We start from the raw sequence: 24,652 nt of genomic DNA, 5'->3' as shown, positions 1-24,652 counted from the left end.
CCATAGGATGATGCTCCCACTACCATGATCCACATAGGGCTGGTGTTCTCAGGATGAAGTGAGGTGTGAGGCTGAAGTGAGGCTTGCGTCAAACTTAGTTCTTAACTAAGGATGAAAGGCTTATCTGTGGAAGACTAACTCCTTTAAATTTACCATAGGGCTCTTGGTGGCCACCATTACTAGCAAGCTTCTTGCCTGGATACTCAGTTTTTGACGGCAGCCTGTTCTAGACAGATTCACAGTTCCTTCCATTTCTTAGTAATGGACTTTATTATCCTCTGTAGAATATGCAATGTCTTGGTTTTTATATCATAACTTTCATTGGTGCTTTTTAAGAACTTTATTCCAGATTTGCTTTGAATGTTTCTTTGTCTTTGTCTGTAACAATTGTACTAACCAACAGTGGAACCTCCCAAAGACATGTATTTAACCTGAAATCATGTGAAATGTTTACGTTTACAAATGTGGACTCCATTCACCTACACTTCACTCCTAAAGACAACTGGTTGTACCACAGCTCATATCAAAATGGGTGAATACTTATACAATTACTTATTTTCTGTTTTGTATTGGTTATGAATTTACAACTGTTTACAGATTTAATTTTTCACTGGACCTTATAGAATTTTATGTTTTGATTAGTGGTAAGAACGTTAATTATTAAATACATTTTGATTTAATGTCGAAACACAGTATAATGTGGAAAGGTCCAAGGAGGGTGAATACTTTTAAGAGGCACTATACCTAGGACCACAGCATAGCTGTAATAAAATGTTGTTTACCGCACTCTCTGGTGTGCAATCGCTTTAATACACTATATGACATTTTAAAATGTGGTTGTGGCCTCAGATATTTTTATCTTATGAAAGTCGCTGACAGTCACTCAATTCAACATGTCACTAAACAATCATGTAATAATGGCCAAATACTGACTTGGGCATGCAGGTGTCCAGGGACACCCTGACAAAAATATATTGCTGCGAGGTGAGATGGTGGGAGGGTTGAACAAAATATTGCCCAAGGCCTCAAAAAAGCTAGGGCTGGCCATGCATTTAAAGGTCAGATGTGTTGATGTTTACTAACAATAGTGTGGTCTCTGTCTCCAATATGCTCCCCTGATGAAAAAGAGAGCAAAAGAATGGGGAGGGAGTAAGAAATAGAGGGAAACTGAGGAAGAGAGAGAATGGTCCAAACCTCCTAAGGGAGGATTCACCATGTCAGCTGTCATTATGTAGCATCGAGCCCTCTCTGTCTTCCTGGTTTATAGGGACTGTGGTGTAATGTAGACATCCCTGTCACTCATGCCATCTTGTTCACCCTTATTTTGGAAGGAGAAATGACAGGGTGGGACATCACCAGGTGTCTTTAATTTAGGCTAATCGAACACTCTAAAGACAAACCTGTAATATTAAAATGCTTTATTATTATTATTATACCCAAGCATTTTAGACATGAGCATTAGATTGGAATATACACTCACCTAAAGGATTATTAGGAACACCTGTTCAATTTCTCATTAATGCAATTATCTAATCAACCAATCACATGGCAGTTGCTTCAATGCATTTAGGGGTGTGGTCCTGGTCAAGACAATCTCCTGAACTCCAAACAGTGATTTAAGCAATTTTGAGCGTGGCATGGTTGTTGGTGCCGAGTATTTCACAATCTGCTCAGTTACTGGGATTTTCACGCACAACCTTTTCTAGGGTTTACAAAGAATGGTGTGAAAAGGGAAAAACATCCAGTATGCGGCAGTCCTGTGGACGAAAATGCCTTGTTGATGCTAGAGGTCAGAGGAGAATGGGCCGACTGATTCAGGCTGATAGAAGAGCAACTTTGACTGAAATAACCACTCGTTACAACCGAGGTATGCAGCAAAGCATTTGTGAAGCCACAACACGCACAAGCTTGAGGCGGATGGGCTACAACAGCAGAAGACCCCACCGGGTACCACTCATCTCCACTACAAATAGGAAAAAGAGGCTACAATTTGCACGAGCTCACCAAAATTGGACAGTTGAAAACTGGAAGAATGTTGCCTGGTCTGATGAGTCTCGATTTCTGTTGAGACATTCAGATGGTAGAGTCAGAATTTGGCGTAAACAGAATGAGAACATGGATCCATCATGCCTTGTTACCACTTTGCAAGCTGGTGGTGGTGGTGTAATGGTGTGGGGGATGTTTTCTTGGCACACTTTAGGCCCCTTAGTGCCAATTGGGCATTGTTTAAATGCCACGGCCTACCTGAGCATTGTTTCTGACCATGTCCTTCCCTTTATGACCACCATGTACCCATCCTCTGATGGCTACTTCCAGCAGGATAATGCACCATGTCACAAAGCTCGAATCATTTCAAATTGGTTTCTTGAACATGACAATGAGTTCACTGTACTGAAATGGCCCCCACAGTCACCAGATTTCAACCCAATAGAGCATCTTTGGGATGTGGTGGAACGGGAACTTCGTGCCCTGGATGTGCATCCCACAAATCTCCATCAACTGCAAGACGCTATCCTATCAATATGGGCCAACATTTCTAAAGAATGCTTTCAGCACCTTGTTGAATCAATGCCACGTAGAATTAAGGCAGTTCTGAAGGCGAAAGGGGGTCAAAGACAGTATTAGTATGGTGTTCCTAATAATCCTTTAGGTGAGTGTATAACCACTCCCTCTTTATCCTTCTCAACACTATGGGCTTTTATCTTGACTATGGATCATAATTCAAGATATATCAAACCATTAAAAGGCTGCATATGTTTCTGTTGTGGAGACAACCAGTGTGAGCGTGCTGAATGGCTCCTAATGCCCTACTGAGTAAACCTCTTCGGATCAGGGCTCATGGATCTTTATATAGGGCACTATATAGGGGCCCATTTGGAACAGCGGGATTAAAGGCATGTGAGATGGCCATGCTGAGGGATGAGCAGTGCTTTATTCTCGGTTAACAGGGCCAGCAATTAGGCTGAATAATTATGCGCTTAAGGGGAGCCACGTTTCGCCCCACTGATCAGCTAAGTTCAAGCAAAGTTATAATTAAACAATAACTCGTTTACAAATGAACGCACACAAACCTTTGTGTACTTAAGTGCACACGGTGTAATTAGCTTGGATGCGTCTGAGTGAGGCTGAAAAACAATGTTGAACAGTGGAATTATGTGAGCTTCTGAGCCTTTGTCATGGGAAAAAGAGAAAAGGAAAAAGAGAATAGGCGTTTATCTGTTTGTTCCTGGTTTTACTATACTGTATGCTACATATGGGGACCAGATGTTCCCAAAGATAGTAAACTGGTTGGCCTAACTACATGATTTTGTTAACTGATCTTCACAAGGAAAAATGCTATTTCCCCGCTTAGGGGTTATGATAAACGTACAATTCGGGTTAGCGTTAGAATTTCGGGTTCGTTATACCTTTAGGCATTATGAGTTCGGTTTAGGCGTTACATAAAGTTTAGGCGTCTTTTCTGGTCAGTCCATATATGAATTCTCTAACATGTGGTTGGAGTCAACCTCCATAATTTTAACTGATAACTGAAAAAGAACCGACCTTATATGTATATCACAGATTTAGGATTTGTAAGACAGCGTGCTTGAGCTGGTGTATTTTCATAGCCACCCTATTATATTTTTTGTTCTAAATGTAACCTTATTCTCAAGTATCTTTGGGCTCAAAAAGTGAAAACAGGAAACAGCGTTAAGAAAGGGGCCTCGATAATCATCGGTAGGCTAATCTCTGCTCATCTGATAAGATCGGTCTGTAAAAGACACTTCAAACGGCTGCTACGGACACACAAGGCACTGTGCTTACGGCGCTGCACATAAAACACAAGATGTCCAATGCTTCGCTTTCCTTTCCCCCTAAGCGACTTTCTTTAGTTTGAACTAGGGATTTGTCAGGGACGTGTTCAAAACCAGAGGTCGAGCAAAACAGGATCATATAGCATTATTTGCTAACGCAATATTTAAATCGGTAATAGATGTGCACCTCATCCGAACTGCATCTGAAAGAACTGTACAGACAAGTTATGACAGAAGTCCATGTTTCGGTTTAGCATTCCTTGTAAGGTTTCCACATTTTTCATTTGAGGCACATCCTAAGTCATGGTTTAAAAAAGATTTTTTTGTAAACCCGTATCGCTTTCAATTCAAAAGGGTTAAGGAAATCACGTACTCAATGCGTATAGGCCTCATCATAGGCTACACTCAAATGCCCAGACATTTTATTAAGCCACGGACTCGCTAGATGGCACCAAAGGACTGACATTGGGCTGTCCGCGAATATATCAGCACCCTCCAGAACCGTGCTGTTCGCGAGCCTAATTGTAAATTTGAACAAAGCCTAACAAACATAAAGAGAAAGGTGTCGTTAATATGTTGCAGTATTAACTGCATCTGCAAATGAACGAGTCAAGTGCACAAGACCGTCGTTTTCAAACAATTAAGCGCGGTTTCTCCCATGGTGGAGGGAGATCAGAAGTCGCTTTTGCGCTCACCTTAATTTTCTTTTGAATATTTTTACTTGCTTAAATAAAAATAAAAAAGGCTTCTATACAAAACGATGCTTGTTAAAGACTAAACATTCAAATGAATTAATAATAATAAAACTTAACTTTGCATAGGGAATTAACAGTTGGCAATAGAAAATGCAATAATGAATAAAAAAGGATATAGGCTTACGTCTATAGGAGGCTCCAATAGCCTATAGGCTAAGGCTCTCATATTTTTCCTTTTGTGGGTAGTCTTTGAGGCAACCTGCAGCCAAGTTCATTCGGTAGTGATGATGTAATTTGCATTAGAAATCATCTGACCATGGCCCATAACGCTATTAGGGTGTACTACATCACCCTGGGAATGCATTTAGTGAAAAAAAAGGGGCCTTGCTTAAAAGAAAGATGTGCTTCTTGGCCTAAAATAAATCTGATTATTTTGAACACAGATATGCTTCACTGTGTGATGACTGTAATCTATGGTATCAACACAAGCTTATTCGCTATACAAGTTGATTTTGTTAAGATCACATTATGCAATTGCTTTAAATCTATCCATGGGCATATACTGGCTTCAACAATTTCACCTCAAAACTGCATTGAAATCGTGAAGCATCGAAGGTCACTGTGTCAATTAAAAGGCTGATTAGTGAGATTGGCTACGATTAACAACATATCGTGTGTAAACAGAAATAAAAATAACGGACGTTGGGGTCTACAAGGATTGCAATATTTATCTGACAGTTTGCTTTAAATTATTGTTGGCCCGCTATTTTCTCCGTAACATGTTTCAGTAAACCAAGAGGAAACCATGAATAATATAAGGAACATAGTAGTTATAGTGGTTCAATTGGTTACCGTCAGAACTAAAACAGTGGATAGGTTTACGTGAAAAGCATGCATTAATAGCGAATCTCTTAGAATTTGATGACAGCCTTCAATGGAATAAGTCCACTATATTTTAAAATAATTGATTGTAGGTGAACGCAAAATGTAGAGCCTATGTCAACATTTTGAATTATCAATAAATTGACATTCGGGCCTGGTCAGGGTTCTGGCCGGTAGAGGGCAGACATATTATTTTGAAACCCAGTTCAAATGTATTTGGCGACCTTTGTGGTTGTCTATAGAGCTCGTTGTTGTTGTTGTCCATTTCACATTTTGAATGGATAGAGAACGTAGGCCTAATGAAGTGTGCTTCCTGTTGAGGTTCCAGAAACACGTGAAATAAAATACTAACTGATATTAACCACCCATTTGCTCTTAACCTCTTATATAAAGTTTGATGATTTGGTTATTGGTGAATAACCTAAAACGTGCCATGGCCATAAACTTATAAATATTGACTTTTTGTTATTGTTATTGATTGCATTTTATCACTGTATATGCCAAACCAAATCAAGGTAGCAATTTTTTCTTGACAAATACCAAATCAAACAAAATCATCATCGTGACGTAATCTAATTAACACGAAAAGCTTTGATGAGGTTAGGCTAAAATAAAAAATACGATTTAAAATAACCAGTAAGATAGCTTTACAAATATGCAGCTTTAAATAAATATACGTTAGATCTCCACATTGAAAAAAGCTTTTTAATATCAACCTCATTATTTAAAAATGTGCAAGTCTTTGTTCATGTCATATCAAGTGATGAAATATTACCTAAACATATTTCTATCACACCTCTGCATTTTACCCCAAGTTGATTCAGATCAGGTGAATGTGACAAATGCGGAAAAAACAAAACATCAAATTTATACATCCCACAGTTTGATTTTCAGAGGATTGTAAGATTTGTCGATTAATTAAAGCTACAGAAGAAATATGATCAATGCCATGACCTTTGTTTTCTTTTAAAGAAAACAAAGTAAGATTAGGCAAGCTGCTTCTAAATCAGAAGAACACAAGTCCCTGGATATCATTTGCATAAAATTAAGAATGAAAAAAGCTACGGAAACAAGCCATAAGGATATCAAAAAGATGTATATACACTTAGCAGTGACGTGTAGGCAATATGGAAATCCCGCTGAAATAAAAATACACTCTCCCCTATCTTACGTCTATTCCATAAGCCTTTTCGATGCCATTTATATATCTATCGTACTTTGTGTCATCTATAAAAGTCCTTATAGAATAAATTACAATCTCAATAACAAAATTATACAAAATAAAATAACATTCTTATCATTAAAGCAATGATACCATAACAAACGAAAAACCACATGGCTGAAAGATGGTGAGGATAAAATAACAACATCTACAACAAACAATAACAATAATAATAATGGTAACAATTATAATAATAATAGTAATAATTATTACACGTTTATTATTGTAATTATTACTATGATGTGGTGTCAGATGCCTTGTTTTTTGTTGTTGTTGTCTTTTTTTTACAATAAGTCGTTTAAAAGTTAATATAAAATGTACTTAAATATCTATTTCCCTTTGCAAAGGAATTTTAAATAAAATATTTCAGCGAGCATATCGCCTTTCTTTGCCAATCTGTGGGTTGATCATTATTTAGTTGCCAATCACTTAGAACAAAAATAGCAATTGAATCTGAACTTAGTCTTTAAAGCATAGTCTATATGATTTAAAATGTCAGGTGGACATTATGAAAAGCCAATGACAGGACTACACCTTAAATCCATTCTATCAATCAAATTGAATTCACATCAATGAAATGCCTCTGAATTCAACTAAAACGCGTCTGAAACACATTATACTGCAAACAACAAGCATAATATCAGCTACAAATAACTTTAAATAAAAATACAAGGTAGGCTATTGAAACCTAAAATGGTGTCAAACCCATTTGGAATAAAAAAATAAACAGCTAAAACCTGTTTTTGTTTTGAAAACATCGAAAGAAAAAAGTGCCCCAGTGAGAAGGAACGAAGCCATGACTGTTAAGTTATACACTATTTACAAAATTGATCACAATGTTCTGTGAAACTTGGTGATATCTTGTTCGAGAAAAGTGCCAGGTTTCCATCGCTACGTAGCCCTTCTGTGACCTGACTGCTAGCTGTTGGCTGTGGCGTGGAGCTCGGTGTTGGCAGCCTTTTGTGTTTAGAACCGCACGTGCTGATATCATTGAGAGGAGGTTGATGGTGTTCTTGTATGCGTCCAAACAAAACATCGAAACCATTCGACTTATGTGGTTTGCCTAGCAATTAGGCTATTTAAGAAGGCCATTAGTCCTTCGAGATGCATTGGGAAATAATAATAATCATCATCAACATAATTACAATCAAAATCATAATCATGTAAAAGGTTTATAGCGGACAGAATAAAGAATTCCCCATAATTATTTGCTAAAACGCATCAAAGCAGTTGAACGTCAAAATTAACCTAGAAAAAGATGACTGACATATGATCAACCCTCACGCATTGCTTCGGCGATGCTCAATCCCACTGCTTGTCTGTGACAGAGAAATGGCGTTTAGCCTATATATTTGTCAAACGCAGCTCTCAAGACTATTCTTGTCGGACGCACACGAACACGTCCAGTACAAAACAATATGATGAGTACGCAGCGTCATGTGTTGAATACACTAGAAAAGTCGAGAATGTAAACCATTTTAGCTAGGAATCTCGAAGCTAGTTTCAAACGAGAATTCCCTTTACGTCAAGTAATTTTTCACAATAGGGCTACACCTTAAAACTGCGTCGAGTCACAGTGCTAGGCATATCCTCGAAGAACATTCGTTCTCTTAGCTCTTGAAGAAAATTTCGCCTCCATATCCATGATATTCGGGGTTTGAAGGTAGGCTATTCAATGCAGATATTGTGTAAGAACTCACCGCAATAGGCTATTATACATAAAACACCCACTATCGCTCATAGTCCAGTGAATTATATATAATTTTCGGGATAAATCAAAACAGGGAAAGTCCAAAAGCGAAAGACTGGTCCGTTATTGTTCATTGAACCGGTGTTTGGACTCCATGGTGTGGCGGTGTGTCCCCATACACATCCTCCGTCCCAGGGAGCGGTCCTCCCGGAGGTGTCATGCGTTTCTCTTTCTGTCTCCTGTTACAAAACCAAACCCTCACCACCTCTTTCTCCAGCTGTAGACTGTCCGCAAGGGAAGTAATTTCCGACGCTGCGGGTTTAGGACACTTCAAGAAATGACTCTCCAAAGCTCCTTTAACGCTTACCTCGATAGAGGTCCGTTTTTTCCTTTTCCTCCCTTGTGCTGCGATTTTGTCCAAGCTGGTTGGGCTGCCCGAGGTGGAATCCGCTTCCTCCAACCACTTGTTCAACAAAGGCTTGAGCTTACACATGTTTTTGAAGCTGAGCTGCAGGGCCTCGAACCTGCAAATAGTGGTTTGGGAAAACACATTTCCATACAGCGTTCCCAAGGCGAGTCCGACGTCAGCCTGAGTGAAGCCCAGTTTGATCCTCCGCTGCTTAAACTGCTTGGCAAACTGCTCCAAGTCATCTGAGGTCGGTGTATCCTCGTCCGAGTGGTCGTGGTGACTCTGTTGCTGGTGTTGGGACGCCTGGTGGCCGTGGTCACTGAGATGCGGGCTATGGTGGTCTTCGTGTGCGTCTCTTAGGTTGTGATGGTGCATTCCCTGTCCGCTGCCTGGAATCAGACCGTTGACGCCGAAACCGGGCTGTGAATAAATAAGGCTCTGACCGTTCGATGTTGCCATGCTGGGTATGTGAGCTGCGGTGGTAGTTCTCCACGCTCGGGAGTCGTGGTGGTTCCCATGCGACTGGTGCACCAGGTGGGGCGGTCGTGGCTGGTGCTGGTGCTGGAGGTTGTTTGAGCTGTGCATCTCGTCTCTGGTGCCCTGCACCGCGGGTTTAATGTCCTGTTCACCGAGGGGACTAGTTGACCACGGAGCTCCCTCTCCGTGCGACAGCGCCGTTATCCACTGGTGCGCGTGGCTGAGCGGGTGACTGTTGCTCTGCAATGAGTAGTCACTCTGCAACAGGGTCTGCGCGTCCCTGTACGCCGTGGCTTGCTGCATGCTCCCGGGCTCCGAGTGCACAATAGATGCGCTGGAGGTGAGGATATTGTAATGATTAGACGCTGTGGTCGCCATGACTCTCGGAGCCGGACTGATCGCTCTTATTAAAGGAACCTTGCATTTGACAGTTACTCTTTTGCCACAGGCGTCTCCCAGGCTCTCTGCCAAGTGGACGCAGCGGCGCGCACCTGTACTCCGCCTCGTTCCGCTCTTTATTGGACAGAAATGGCTGATGGACGTGGTTGCCACTGGCAACAGCTCTCTCATTGGATGTTGGGGAGTCTCAACAAACATCTAGAGAACTGCGAATTCTGCTGCGGCACCTCTGAAACGTGAGAGACAGAGTGCGGCATGGAAAACGGAGTGGGGATCAGCACTGGCCAAGATTTCCAATTAAACTGTAAGGCATAAGGAACGAATTTTTCTCAGTATAATATACTTTTTTAACCAATATCTAAATGGGCGCTATCATTAATTCAGACAATTGAAGTGATGCATGCTTTAAATACTTTTGTTGACTTTCCAGTAGTTTGGAAATATATTAGTGTATTTATTTTGAAGCATATGAAAAAGTGTTTGCATTCATTGTATTTGGATAAAACCTTTAGGCTTTAAATGTTATTTATACTTTAAATAATTTTATGGACTTATTTGGTTGTTTTATGTTAGTGACAAAAACATTCCAAATATATAAGTTTTGTGTGAGGCCTTTATTTAGATATTTGATCATTTTTAATACGATATATTTTATAGTTTATTTCATATTAAATATAATGAGGTGAACGTATTGAGAAGAGTATTGCTTTGGTTGCATTGTTTGAATTATTTAAACAATTTCTAATGGATAAAAATGCATGGAATGAAAACATTAATTTACTGTGACCTTATGGAAATAGCATACATGCTTTGACTGTACTTTGAATGTGCATGCGTTACGTGAACTGATCTAAAGACTACAAAGTCGGTGATGTAATACCGTTTATTATGCATTGTATGCAGAACTGAGATTTATGGAAAACAAAATATTTCAGTTTCTGTGAAAATTTTGGGCAATAAGTACAATAAACCTGTAAAATATTTAAACTAGACTTGGAGCCATTAATAAATGGTGTAAACGTTCAAATATAATTTGTAATGTTAGGCTTCTAGCCTACTTAAGACAGTTGTTTACATCAGAAGCTAGACGTGGCAATCTAAAGCAGAGATGCATAATGTCCAGCACACGCGGTTCTTTAGCAATTATGTCGTTGTTGTCATTGTTGTTATAGTGTGTGTTTTTAAACCGTGATGTCTTTTTGGTAGGGTAATTTTGGGGAACAATTCTTTGGTAGTAACAAAAAGTTGGACATGTCTGGACGGTAGTGAACTATAAAACTTACTAGATAAAACAAAAAGTTAAACCAATTCAATCAACATAATTTCAAACAGTGATGCTAAGGTATAGTTTAAGGAATGTGTCATGTTGCAGATGCTAAAAAGCCTAAGGAACAGAGACGTTATGGAACAGAAAAACAGATACGTTTAAAAAACTAGTTCAGAATCATATATCTTCTTTTTCATGACATACACACGAAAAATGACTTTTTCGTGTACGGGACACGGTTTTTCTTAGCTGCACTAAAGGAATACAGAACAGTATTTTTTAAACTACTAGTTAGAGTTTGGATGAGAGTACGGTTTGAGTTCAGGATTTAAAGAATTGGATTCATGTTCACAATGGAAGATCCGCCCTCTTCCTGGTTGAAATGCAAGTTGATTCAACCAATCACATGCCTTTCTTCCAACACCTTTCGTGCCTGTTTCACGAAAACCTGTGGTACTCACAAAAACACAGCATGATAGCCTTTGAACTTAAACTGAAACCATTTAAAAAACAATTAGGTTTAGACAATTAGGTTTCAATTTTATTAATAATAAAAGTTGGAACCAAACAATGTTAACAGTATTCAAGATGGGATTCGTTGAAGAAAATTATTTTTTATATTGTTTGCATTTCTCGGCCTTCTAGGACCGGAATTTCATACTTTTGCTGTAGGGTTTTATAGAAACATTTGCATATTAACCAGGGTGCTATTGGAGTACATTTTCGAGTTACCAGTTCCACCCATGACAGTTTGCTAGTGACAGTGACATGGTTACTGACTTCCTTCATTTTCAGTCCAGTTGCCTTCATCACAAGTTTGTAAGTAGTAAGATAGTTGGTCATCAAATTAAAACAATTCTGGAAAAATAATTGCCTTAAACTCTGTCTGCATTCCAAACAAGGCCTACAAGGCACATTATCCTGGCTTGCAAAGTAATTCCTATTGGATTCCTAGTGGAATTAATAATTATCCATAACCTACATTGGTTGGCTAAAAAATACACATCTAAACTGAAACAACCATTTCAGTAATAGGTGCAATACGTTCATGTATAAAGGAATAGTTGAGAAAAATATTTTGTTTAGATTTGAGTATATTAAGATGAATTAGTTAATGTAGATATTAAAATGTAGATATTGAAATAATCAATTCTAATAATCAACCTGCAAAAGACAGCACGGTGGGCGTGGTTTAAATAAACCTCTGGTTATTAACGAGAATACTGGGGTTCGTTTACACTGCTAAATGGTAACGCTTACAGTTAATTTAATTTCAGAATTATCGCAATAAATATTACACTAAAATCAACATTAACATATTTAATTGTGCTGTGTGCTAGAGCCAGACTGTATCTGCTGGCTAAAATTATTAGAACCTTCAAATAACAGCCAATAAGCCCACAATGTTTTGTACAACTTGATGTCAGATGGTTCCTCACCCTGGAAGTAGATTATTGACCAAGATAAAATGTAATCCATGTTTAGGATTTCTTTAAACAGCCATTACGTCTATCTTAAAATCACTGTAAGGAGGGCGTGGAAGCATGTAATAAGTCTCCAAGTCACCTAAAATGAACAAATGTATTATTTTATATTACTTAAGTTACAGAAAACTGAACTATGTATAACCGTTTCTATTGTCCCAAAGACTATATTCAGAACGAAGAACCATCCAATATCTACTTGTAAGTTGTTTAATTCTCCTTTTACTAAAATATTCTTTATCTGGACAGAGTTCTCAAGGAACCTTAAAAACTGAAGAAGAACCATGTAATAACTTATTTTATTCGCTGTAGTTAACGTAAGAACTAAAAACACAGTATGTAGGCCTATTCATAGCCTACATTTCTGACTTAGACTTGGTTATAAGCTTGGAGTAGTGGGACTAAATGGTTCCAATAATAGACTAAATAATTTGTTTTGGTATTCATAGTTTGTATTGCTAATATAAGACATGTTTCTAAGAGTGGGAATCGAGTAGCCTACAGCTGACGTGTAACCAGTGAAGGATAGATGTGCATACAAGCCGCTTATAGTGAGATCACGACTCGGTCCATGGCGTGGTGCGCAGGTGTCAAACCCGTCCCAGCTGCCGTCCTGTCTGTGCCGCTAAGGGATAGGACATTGTCCAAAGAAGGGACATTCTTGCCGCACCACTGCTGGTTACCATAGAGAGAAGTAAATGAAACAACAGAGCTCACGTCACAGCTACTTTCGCCCCCTCTTCTTGAATATCTAAAGGCCTATTTAAAGGGGCCCTCTGGCGGGACAAAGGCTGTAGAGAGAGGAGGGAGTGTTGTAGGAAACATTGGAGGAGATGGAATGAGTGGGCAGTGAGGTGGGGAGATAGGAGTGAGAGAGACAGAGATATATGGAGGAGTGTGTGCGTGAGAGTCTTGTTTGTGCCTGAGAGAGTAGGCTAGATAGGGCTACTTAGGAAACATGTAAGGCGTTAAAACTGACTCAATCCTTTCTCTTAATCTGAATTTATGTGAAAATACAAATGCACATGGAAGCATTTTGGGTCACAAATAACAACACGCGAAACAAACAACGTGAGTCCTCTTGAAAAAAAATTGCCTATTGCCAGGTAGCTTAGTCTAGGACACTGGCCAAAAGCAATTAATAGCCCTCTTTAATTATTCATATTTTGGAGCTTAGCATTTGCCACCAGAACAAATAGGCCCACCATACGTTTAACCATACCTAGAATAAACATACGTGGAATATTAAATCCAATATCAATTCAGTTGAATTCAACACTAAAAAAGTCAATGATCAAAAGATAGCAGAAAATCTTAACAAACATGTCCTTTACATAATAAAGGCCCATTGGGGCTATGCATAGCCTATTAAAATATGTGCATTTATTGGACAATCGAAACGATTTTTTTTTCATTTAGCGTAGAGCATTTTATCTGTCCCCAAACGCTTTGATTAGTTCAACAGCATCAAGTAACAACAATGTGGGTTTAAAACAAGGGAGATACAGAGGCATCATTTCCCAATTTGTGCATCCATGTATCAGAACAATTAGCTTGACCTCAGAATCTTGACACATTACAAAAAAGAATCCCTATAATATAGTAATATGACCATAATCAAATAGCCTTGGCATATCAGTAATACCAAATATGAGAGGATTAAAGTCCAAGCAGAAAAGTTTAACCGCACGGTTCACTAATTCATTCTAGTAATAGTGAACGTCAATGTGGCGTAACACTGAAATCACCCAAATCAAAAGAACATTTGTGGTAATTAGGGCTGTAATTCAAGGAATTACCACATCGCCACACAGGCTTAAATAGTCGTGTTGGAAGAAACGCAAGGCACATTATTTTAATGGTGTAATATGCAAACTATGGGTCGTTCAATTACATGGCTTAACAACGCATAAACGATGCGAGTCTTGTTATTTGGACTACGGGGTCCATGGTAATTCATTCGGAGGGGGAAGTGTGATTTCCCATACAGTAGAATATATCCCTGTGCTCTAAGAGCCGCTGCCAAACTACATTTAAGGGAATAAAAATTAACGACGGAGAATCTGAGCGTTAAATTAACAGTAATTATATGACCCGCATGCTGTAAAGATTCAATTTTTAACGGTCTAATTAGGTAACTGTCTCCCCATACATCAACTCATATCCCTCAGCGAATTTTTCACAAGCACTCGTTCGTGTTTAAAAGCTGTGGGGAAAATAATTAACTTTTTAAAGACACGGTTCGTGTAATCAAAAATCAAACGAAGAGTTAGTTAAAGATAGACTATGTTTTCAAAATGTTCAGTTGTTCCATACACACGCCACTGAATCACGTTAAGAGACGCCTTGGCCTATTGCTGTGTACAAAATCCCTTAAAACAAGGAACACTCAAAACCTCATTTACTCAACTGTCTTACCTTTCCAGAAAACCATCTAACAAATTGTAATCTCAAAAATATTTATATGAAGGCCTAAGCATTTTTGTCGAAGAAACAAAGTCATTTATTATCAGATGAAAACAGATGTCTAGGCCTAATAGAATAATCCCTCACTTCGCAATCGGTTGATGTGACGTTACTATTAACATTTCTAACATGCTTGGTGACCGCTTCCTGTCCTCTCCTCCAATTGGAGTGAACTGAAGGAAATATTATACTCATACTAGTTGCGTTGTCATGATGTAAACCACCGAAACGCCGAAATACTGTTAAATCCAGAACAGTACAACACTTCATCGAAAGTTTTTCTCAGTGGCCAGGTTAAGACGGCATGTATAAGCTACCTAAAAATATGCTATTTGGGTATACTATCTAATTACAAGTTAATACATTCCACTATCCTATTCCACTGCTAGAATAGGATAGTTGTTGCATAAGGATTGGCATTGCAGTTACCACGGTTTTCCTATAGATCCTACTTAATTGTCCCCGCTTTAATTGGTGTGTGCATCAAAGGAAATAGGATTGACTGGGTACTGGGTGCGTGAGAATTCGTATTCTCTCGCTCTCTCTCTGTGTGTGTGTGTGAATACACATACGTATGTGCATGTGAGTTCGCGAGAGAAAGAACGATAGAAAGAAAACAGACGGATAAAGGAAAAGAGGAGTAGGGAGAGTATTAATTGTGCTTATTGTGAAGGGCTTGGCAAAGTATGGCTCTCGAGGTGCTGGGGAGCGAACCCTCCACATCTCGCTGTGATCCTAGCCAAGCTCTCAGTCTCCTGTATTCCAATGCAATTAGGCCCCTCAAAGGCCTGCTTAAAGCTGCACCCCTCAGAAAGCAGAGCCCCAGTGGTTCTTCTCTTTTGTGGTGGGAGGTGTATTCTGTCCGTCTTTGAGGCTGGATGAGACCACCCCAGTGAGGAGAAAAAGGGAGGATTACCCAATGTACACTGCTCTAGCAGTCCACTGACGAGCAGATCTTTAGGTTAACTAATAACATCGGTCATTGTGCCGTGGATGCAATTTTTCAGTGCCATTGAAAATTTAAGACTGAGTATTCTTCAAGAAAAGTTATTAAGAAATATTCATTTGGTTTAGTTGTTTTTAAGGACTCATGTTCACCTCTTACTGCACCACGAAAATAAATCAACAAGTGGTGTGAAGCATACCTCCTCATCCGTACTGGCAGGGCTATTACAGCTATCTTGATAGCATGCCGTTTTAAAAGAAAGCGTGCCGTGCTTCCAGCGAGGTGTCTTGGCTCTGAATCAACACGTCTCATTCCCCAGAAAGCATTTAATGCAGATTACCAACCTAACACAACCCCTCCCGGAAAAAAAAGAAAAGAAAAAGCTGGCACACAAACACCTGCATCGCTCCTCAATAGCATCAACAGATTAGGGGAGGTAATCCACACAACCATGTCTTTGATTCTAGGGTTGGCAGATAGTAATGCCAAGCATAATGCCCTGTACTATTTCATACCCCTCCCAGCACGCCAACCTGGCACAAAGCGTTTCTTTTTAAAAATCTTTTGTTGGATGTGCTTTTGAAGAATCTTCCACACACATCTGGTACGGTTTCTTCTTTCTCGTCAGTGCGTTATTACCTCGTGATGTGATCCTATCAAAACACAAGGAATATGACATGTAATCAGATGGTCTCCCGTAGCCCTTAAAGGGTGTCTAAACTAGAGGGTGAGCAGTCTCGCTTCAGTTCCCCCAATTTTTCTGCATAGAAACGTGAGATAGTGTGTGTATAAGAGCGTGAGTGCTTGCCTTTGTACGCGTGTGTTCGCGCGTGTGTAAGATCTCGCGGTCCCATCGCTCATGTGCGGCTCGATTAGCCCCACGTGCCTCGTTCGTCAGACGTGGAGTCAGAGCAGATGGTTGGTGATGCGGTGTTACCGTGCTGCTGCGCTGTGTAACGCTGTTCTAATTGAAACATCAATATTGCCATGTCAGTATCGCACAGGTACCTCACAGCAGTACCACTGTAAACATCGAAAAATATCCTATGATCACATATACCTTCACATATCGAAAGACAAACAGTTGCTATAATTTCCCCCCGTTGTTGAAGTGGTTTTGAAATGATTTGATTCGGAGTTTGAGGCCATCTGGCTGGGTCTACCTTTCTGTAAGGTAGATGTTGTCTTAGACCTCTCCTTAAAAAAATATTGTATTATGTGAAATGAATCTCAAAAAAAATTATACCTATATTATAAGCTTACATTTATTTTGATCCTGAAAACACTGAGGACATGAGCCAACTAATCATTTCTTGCTCTATCAGGGTGAGTTTTTAATGAATTGCTAAAAGGTTGAGAGCGCTCAATTTGCTATTATCTGGATTATCATGAGGTTATTTGAGATTCAGTCAAGGACAGAGAGAAATTAGGAAGCTGAAATGTAATTTGTTGTTTGTCCAACCCAATGAGGAATGACACAGTTGGTTAATGACAATGTAATTTGTTTCCTGTTGCACTGAACAGAATTTGCACTTCCATGAAGTGGAAAAAAACAGACTATATTTAATAAACCTTTACAACTTTGGCAGTAACATTCAAAACAGGAGAATTGTGCTTAGAGCATTTTGTTTTTTTAAAACAAAAGTGTTTGTGTGTGTCTGTGTTTCTGTGTGTTCTATAGGACAATAGTCTCTCTCGCTCTCTTAACACAGAGGCTGACCGTCATTTAAATAGATGCTAAGAGGTCAATGTAAACACACAGATCCCATAGTTCTCTTTACAAGTTCTGTTGGACTACGGCAGAGAGATGTTGTCTCTTCTGTGCCCCTGCGGATGGTTTGCTATGTATTCCGGCCTGTCCCACCACTCTTTGCTGGTTTGGAGGAGATCCTTCAGGTGATGCATTTCTTTCACATCCACAATGACATCACGCAGGAGTTGTGTCCAGTGTTGACGTGGGGAGGACATGGTGGCACGTAGTTTACGCATCAGCGCAGGAGGCTTCACCCCCATGGCAAGACCAGCCCCCAGAAAGTTCCTCAGGGCCACATCTGCCAATTGTAACTGGAGGAGATAAACACAAAACAAGATATATTATACATAGGTGACATACAGACTAGGGGTGTCGCAATAATCCGGTATTGAATATAAACGTGATATAAAAAAATATGATTATCATGATAATAATACACATATGATAATATCGTATTCACTAGGTGAAAATGCTGTTGTATTTTTCCAAAAACTCTTCTCTGATTTTCAATAGCTTTTTCATGTCACCTACAGACAAACGATACATGTGCTTAAACTGGACCTATGCGCTGGCATCAACTCGTTAGCCCCACAAGAACCCCCGGGAGAGATCCGCAAAAACGTGCCATTTTTGTAGCCTATTCACTAGGCAGAAATTACATTGTAATTGTCCAAAAACCAAAACTTGTGGATCTTTTGTTTATCAGTTAATCTGGTTGCCTTTTCACTATGCATTAAGTGTAATTGTTCATTTTGTATGCTTTTAATTTGTAGTTATAGTTACATACCCACATCCTCCCTACACTCGTATTTTGAGTGTAATTAATTTGACAAAATAGAGACAAAACACACAATAAATAAAGTTAAAGATGAATTTGACGGATAGCATTATTATTATTATTTTCACAATTTCTATAGATATCGTGATAATATCATTATCGTGAATTCTTCTGGCCATGATAATCGTGTAATGAAATTCTGATATCGCAACAATATTGTAATGATGTAAGGTCCCAAAAATGGCATCATGAAGATGAAGGAACATTCAAAGCAAAAGCATCAATCAGGGATAGGATATCAGAACGTTTGCAAGGCACTGAATAACCCCCGAAGTCCAGTAAAGTTTATCATTAAGAAATTGAATATGGCAGAACTCTGAATCTGTCTAGAACAGGTCGTCCTCTAAAACAAAGTGTTTGGGTGAGAAGTGCTCAAGTCAGGGAATCCACAAAAAACTCTAAAGAAGTTACAGTCCTCCACCGCTGAGTTGGGAGACACTGTGCATACAATAATAGCTCACAAAAGTGGCCTTAATGGGAGGGTAGCAAACAGAAAGCCATTGTTGAAAAAATAAGGCATATGGGAGAATTAAGTGAATTAAGATTCTATGGTCAGATGAAAGCTTTTTGGCCTTAACACTAAGTGCTATGTTTGGCCCAGGCCTAACACATACATCATCCTGAGAACACCATCCCTACCATGAAGTATGGTGGTGGCAACATCATGCTATGAGGTTGCCTCTCAACAGTAGAGACTGGGAGACTGGTCAGTATTGAGCAGAGATGGAGTCAAGACCACAACCCACAACCATGTAATATTTCTGGCCACAATGAAAAGTATTGTGTCCATCACAATGTTGAGATTGGCCAAATCAGCCAGTATAGCTACGTAGCCTAGCTAACCAAGACTTTAGCTTGGTAATATATATGAATATAATATTACAGCAGCCTGTAAAGAGTTATGTCAGCAATATAAAGTAACTGAACAAATCATGACCACTTAAGATAATCAATCAATCAATCAATCAAAATTTATTTATAAAGCGCTTTTTACAACAGCAGTTGTCACAAAGTGCTTTACAGAGACACCCGGCCTTAAACCCCAAGGAGCAAACAACAGTAGTGTTGAATTTCAGTGGCTAGGAAAAACTCCCTAAGAAGGTCGAATTTTAGGAAGAAACCTAGAGAGGACCCAGGCTCAGAGGGGTGACCAGTCCTCTTCTGGCTGTGCCGGGTGAGATATTAAGAGTCCAATTGGAATAATAAATAAATTTCTCTTGGCTAAATCCAGAGTATATTTGATTTTAGACTAGGTCAGAAGTATGACCAGGTGGACAAGGACAGGAACAGCAACGGTCCCCCCAAACCAGGTAATCCGCAGGTGTGGACCAGGACCTCATCTCCTTCTAAAATTTAAAATTGGAGGAAACTGAGAAAAGTTAGTAGTACATCCCTCATGTCCCCCAGCACAATAATATAGCAGCGTAACACCTTGGAAACTGAGACGGGGGGGTCCGGTGACACTGTGGCCCTACCCGGGGGAGGCCCCGGACAGGGCCCAACAGGCAGGAAATCAATCCAACCACATTGCCAGGCATCAACCAAAGGGACACCCACCAACCGCGGGTGGAGAAATGAGGTGGAGAAATCTCCAAATCTTTTGGAGAAATCTGTGAATGTCTTTCAGTGATCGAGTCGAAGCCCTGACTTCAACCCCATTGATAATAAGTGGAAAGAGTTGAAAGAATGGGTGAAGATTGCTGTGCACAGACGCTTGGCTGATAGAGACTTATTCAAATAGACTCATGGTTGTAATTGTTGCCAAAGGTACCTCTACCAAATATTGACTAAAGATGGTGAATATATATGTAATAGATCATTTTCTGTTTTATATTTATAATTAATTTAGAACAATTTGCAGATTTTATTTTTCACTTTGACATTAACTTTGGTGTTGATCAGTGGCAAAAACTCCTAATTAAATCAAATTAACATGTTGTAAGACAATAAAATGTGGAAAGGTCCAACATGGTGAATACTTTTGAGAGACATGCACAACAATATAACAAAAGTACAGCAAAAGCAACACTCTATCACAGATTTTAGTGAAATACTTTTTTTTGTGTCAAATGTATTCTGATTATTGAAGGAAGACATTTGTTAACAGGGCACATTCTTCCCTGAATGAAGAAATTAAGGAATGTAATCTAATGAATGTTGGATAAGGGATCATGTTAGTGTTAGGTGAGAGTAAGGGTTACGGTTAGGCTTTAATAATACAGTCTAATGTTCTCAATAGTTTGTTAACAATGCAAGCGTTACCATTTTCAAGTTGAGTTAATCAATCAATGCCTTTCTTCCAACACCTAATCAATGCCTTTCTTCCAACACGTTTGTGTGCATGTCAATTTATGTCAATTTCATGAAAACCAATCCTTTGCTGAGCAAAAGATCAAAAAACAGCCCTACATACTAAGAAGCAGAGTTAGCATGCGCGCACAAATACACAGAGATGCTTGAATTCATATGAAATTACAAACCATGTAGTGCCATAAAATAATGACACAACATGTTTTACAGCCTATGATAGTCCAGCGGTCCAAGCCTTGAAGTCCACAAGTACTGCTGAAGCATGGGTTCAGTTGAGCCCTTCCCTTTAAGCAAACACTTTCTCCCTTACCCACTTCCCTGTAAATGCATAAACATGCCAAAACATATCATTTTCTCTAACCCTAATCCTAATCCTAATCCAAACCGTAAAAGACAAAATTTGCCTCAAAACCCAACCATAACACTAAACTTTACCCCTAAACATAAACCCTAATGGCCAATTATAACCCATACCATACCCTTATCACATCACATTTTGTTGTGTAATGGACTTTAGTGAAAAAAGTGAAAAAACATTTTGTGAAATGTATTTAAGTTTTCAGACCCTTTATTCAGTACTATTGTACCAATCACAGTTTTGAGTCTTGGGTATGCCTCAACCAGCTTTGCACAGCTGGATTTGTGTAGTAGCTCCCATATTTCAGAGCAGATCTTCTCAAGATCTATCAGATTGGATGGGGACCATCAGGGAAACTGAGTTATTCAGGTCTCGCAACAGAAGAGGGTCAGAGGAGTAACCTCTAGCCTTGTTTTTTGCAAGGATTTTAGAGGGAGATATGGATCGGGGACGTAAAGCGAGATATTCCCAATTTCGGACAACTTGAAAAAGCACATCCTGTGCACTAACAGATGGGTACTAACGGATTCACAGACAAGTGATGGGCATGACATGAATGGTTCATCTCCATTGCTATGTAGAGAAGAAAAAGTACATGCAAAGTGCTCCAGACTGCTCTGGCACAAGTCAAAAATTACAATTAATAAAAGTGGTAAATTGATTAAAAAAAACACAAAGCACAAATCACAGATTCGTTGTTACTTGTTGAGTAACTGTTGTGTCACCAGCGCAATGTGATTAATCTCTAGATGTCATGTATACACTTGTGATACTTTGTCTAAGCCAGCTGGCTTGGCTGGCTGGTTTGCTGGGTAGCTAGTGTTAGCTAACTACCCTAATATCAAAGTTACAGTTGTGGTCATAAGTTTGCATACCCTGGCAGATATTGTGGAATTATGGCATTGATTTTGAAAATATGAAAATATATCCTTTTATTTAAGGACAGTGATCATATGAAGCCATTTATTATCGCATAGTTGTTTGGCTTCTTTTTAAATCATAATGATAACAGAAAACATCAAACAAATGGGCCTGAGCAAAAGTTTACATACCCTTGAATTTTTGGCCTTGTTACAGACATGCAAGGTGACACACACAGGTGAAAATGGCAATTAAATGTGAATTTCCCACACCTGTGGCTTTTTAAATTGCAATTAGTGTCTGTGTATTAATGGTCAATGAGTTTGTTTGCTCTCACATGGATGCACTGAGCAGACTAGATACTGAGCCATGGGGAGCAGAAAAGAACCGTCAAAAGACCTGCAAAACAAGGTAATGGAACTTTATAAAGAAGGAAAAGGATATAAAAAGATATCCAAAGCCTTGCAAATGCCAGTCAGTACTGGAAAATTTGGGGATCTTTTGATATATACTTTATATATATAGTCAAATACCTCGTATGTGTACACATACCTGCCGAATAAAGCTGATTCTGATACAAAGCCAAGGTCAGGTAGACCAAGAAGAATTTCAGCCAATACTGCCAGACGAATTGTTTGAGATACAAAAAATAACCCACAGGTAACCTCAGGGAAAATACAGGCTGCTCTGGAAAAATACGGTGAGGTTGTTTCAAGGAGCACAATACGACAATACTTGAAATAGAGCTGCATGGTCGAGTTGCCAGAAAGAAGCCTTTACTGCACCAATGCCACAAAAAAGCCTGGTTACAATATGCCAATAACACCTTGACACGCCTCACAGCTTCTGGCACAATCATAAGCACTGTGTTTGGAGGGGTAAACAAGGCTTATAGTGAACAGAATACCATCCCCACTGTGAAGCATGGTGGTGGCTTACTGATGTTTTGGGGGGTGTGTGCTCTAAATGCTTGGGGAATCTTGTGAAAAGTGTTGGCAAGATGAATGCAGCATGTTTATTAGAAAATACTGGCAGACAATTTGCATTCTTCTGCATGAAAGCTGTACAAGGTAAGCTCTTGGACTTTCCAGCACGACAATGACCCTAAGCACAAGGCCAAGTTGACCTTCCAGTGGTTATAGTTCGACTTACAGTTGAATGTGAATCCCATGAGAAATAAAAGACATGTTTTGCCTGCTCACTCATGTTTTCTATTACCAATTCTCCAAGGGTATGCAAACTTTTGAACACAACTGTATTATGACCCCGGCTAATATCCAAGCTACACAAACCTAGTTAGAGTTGACAGTTGATATAATTAAATAGCTACATTTTAATGTTGCCACATTAACATTGAGCCAACGTCCATGAAATCTTGACTGATGCTGTATGCCAGAGAATTACAGGGGTATAATATTTTGTGAAATATATTTATCTATACAGTGACTGAACCAGAGTTTCCTTTCTTGACTGACACAGAGGACACAGAGGAAAATGAAAGATACACCCAAACAAAGCTAAACTTTGGGAAGGGAAGAGAAACAGGAGTAGAGAAACAGAAAAGAAAGGGAGAATGTGAAGTGATGGAGGAGAAACAAATTGCAGATATTGACAAAGAAGAGACACAAAGAAGAGAAATGTAGCCAAGACACTTCAATCATGCTCAAACTTTTGTAGATCTGTAGAAACTGAAGGAGCCACTGGGATTAGTCACTACAATGATCTTATTGGGAGGCAACTGCTTCTGTATGTTAATAAAGAGGTTAGATTATGTGGACATTTGTGCAAAAGGGCTTTATAAAAGTGTGCAGTAGGTTTGAAAAATCTGTATTTGTTGAGAATGTGAGTATTTTCGTATAACAAGTTTTATTTTCATATGCATGCTCTTCCTGACTATTTGTATGTACAATATATACACTGCAGTTTAAACGTTTGGGGTCACTTAGAAATATCCTTATTTTTGAAAGAAAGGCAATTTTTTTGTCCATTAAAATAACATTAAATGTATCAGAAATACAGTACAGACTTTATGTTGTAAATGACTATTGTAGTGGAATATCTACAGAGGCCCATTATCAGCAACCATCAGTCCTGTTTTCCAATGGCACATTGTGTTTACTAATCCAAGTTCATCATTTTATAAGGCAAGTTGATCATTAGAAAACCCTTTTGCAATTATGGTAGCACAGCTGAAGACTGATTAAAGAAGCAATAAAACTGGCCTTCTTTATCTGGAGTGTCAGCAATTCTGTGTTTGTGTTTAAATCAGAAAAAGGAGGGTTCAGTATATACATATTTTGGTTTCAGTATATACATACCATAAACATACATGCATTTACCCTAGCTATCTAAATGGTGGCACTAAAGTTGATTGCCCCTAATATAAATGTAAAAAAGAATCCCTAAACCATACCCATTACCGTAACCTCAATAACCTCACATTTATGGTTAAAAGTAGCCTAGTTAGTTAGTAATCTTTATTGTCCCCAAGGGGCAATTTATTGTACAGCCAGCAGTACATTTCACCATCAACACAACTGACACAATTTACTCCCCAACACCACACAACAATTCACATTAAATAAACATATTTACAGTTACTTCATGTAATTCAGAAGGCCAATAGCAGCACGGACAAAATAGTTCTTAAATCTGTTGGTCCTTCACCTTGGTAGGTTGTATCTGCAACCAGATGGAAGCAGTCTGAACTCACTGAACAGGGCTGACAGAATTCGGGAACGGGGGCTTATGAGGCATGTCACTACTTTTCAGGAGAGCCGTTTGTAAGAAGAAAAACATGG

At 39.1% G+C, this 24,652-nt stretch overlaps 2 protein-coding genes across 4 annotated transcripts in view; both read right to left on the bottom strand.

Annotated features, from left to right (window-relative positions):
* Positions 1-8,264: 8,264 nt before the first annotated feature.
* pou3f2b (POU class 3 homeobox 2b) lies at positions 8,265-10,024 on the bottom strand. Its single transcript, XM_010868041.3, has one exon. The coding sequence runs from the start codon at positions 9,764-9,766 to the stop codon at positions 8,414-8,416; it is 1,353 nt and encodes a 450-aa protein (XP_010866343.2). The 5' UTR covers positions 9,767-10,024; the 3' UTR covers positions 8,265-8,413.
* Positions 10,025-16,544: 6,520 nt separating this feature from the next.
* The window catches only part of LOC105008684 (neuroendocrine convertase 1), a 281,977-nt gene continuing 273,869 nt past the window's right edge, over positions 16,545-24,652 (bottom strand). For all 3 annotated transcript variants that reach the window (XM_020041372.2, XM_020041373.2, XM_020041375.2), the window contains one exon: positions 16,545-17,795. In XM_020041372.2, coding sequence (XP_019896931.2) covers positions 17,526-17,795 — 270 coding nt within the window. In that variant the 3' untranslated portion in view covers positions 16,545-17,525. The remainder of the gene's footprint in view (positions 17,796-24,652) is intronic.

The sequence above is a fragment of the Esox lucius genome, chromosome 20 (genome assembly GCF_011004845.1).
Source record: "Esox lucius isolate fEsoLuc1 chromosome 20, fEsoLuc1.pri, whole genome shotgun sequence".
Taxonomy (NCBI): Eukaryota; Metazoa; Chordata; class Actinopteri; order Esociformes; family Esocidae; genus Esox; species Esox lucius.
The sequence above is the reverse complement of the archived record's forward strand: the minus strand, read 5'-3'. Positions and strand labels throughout refer to the sequence as shown.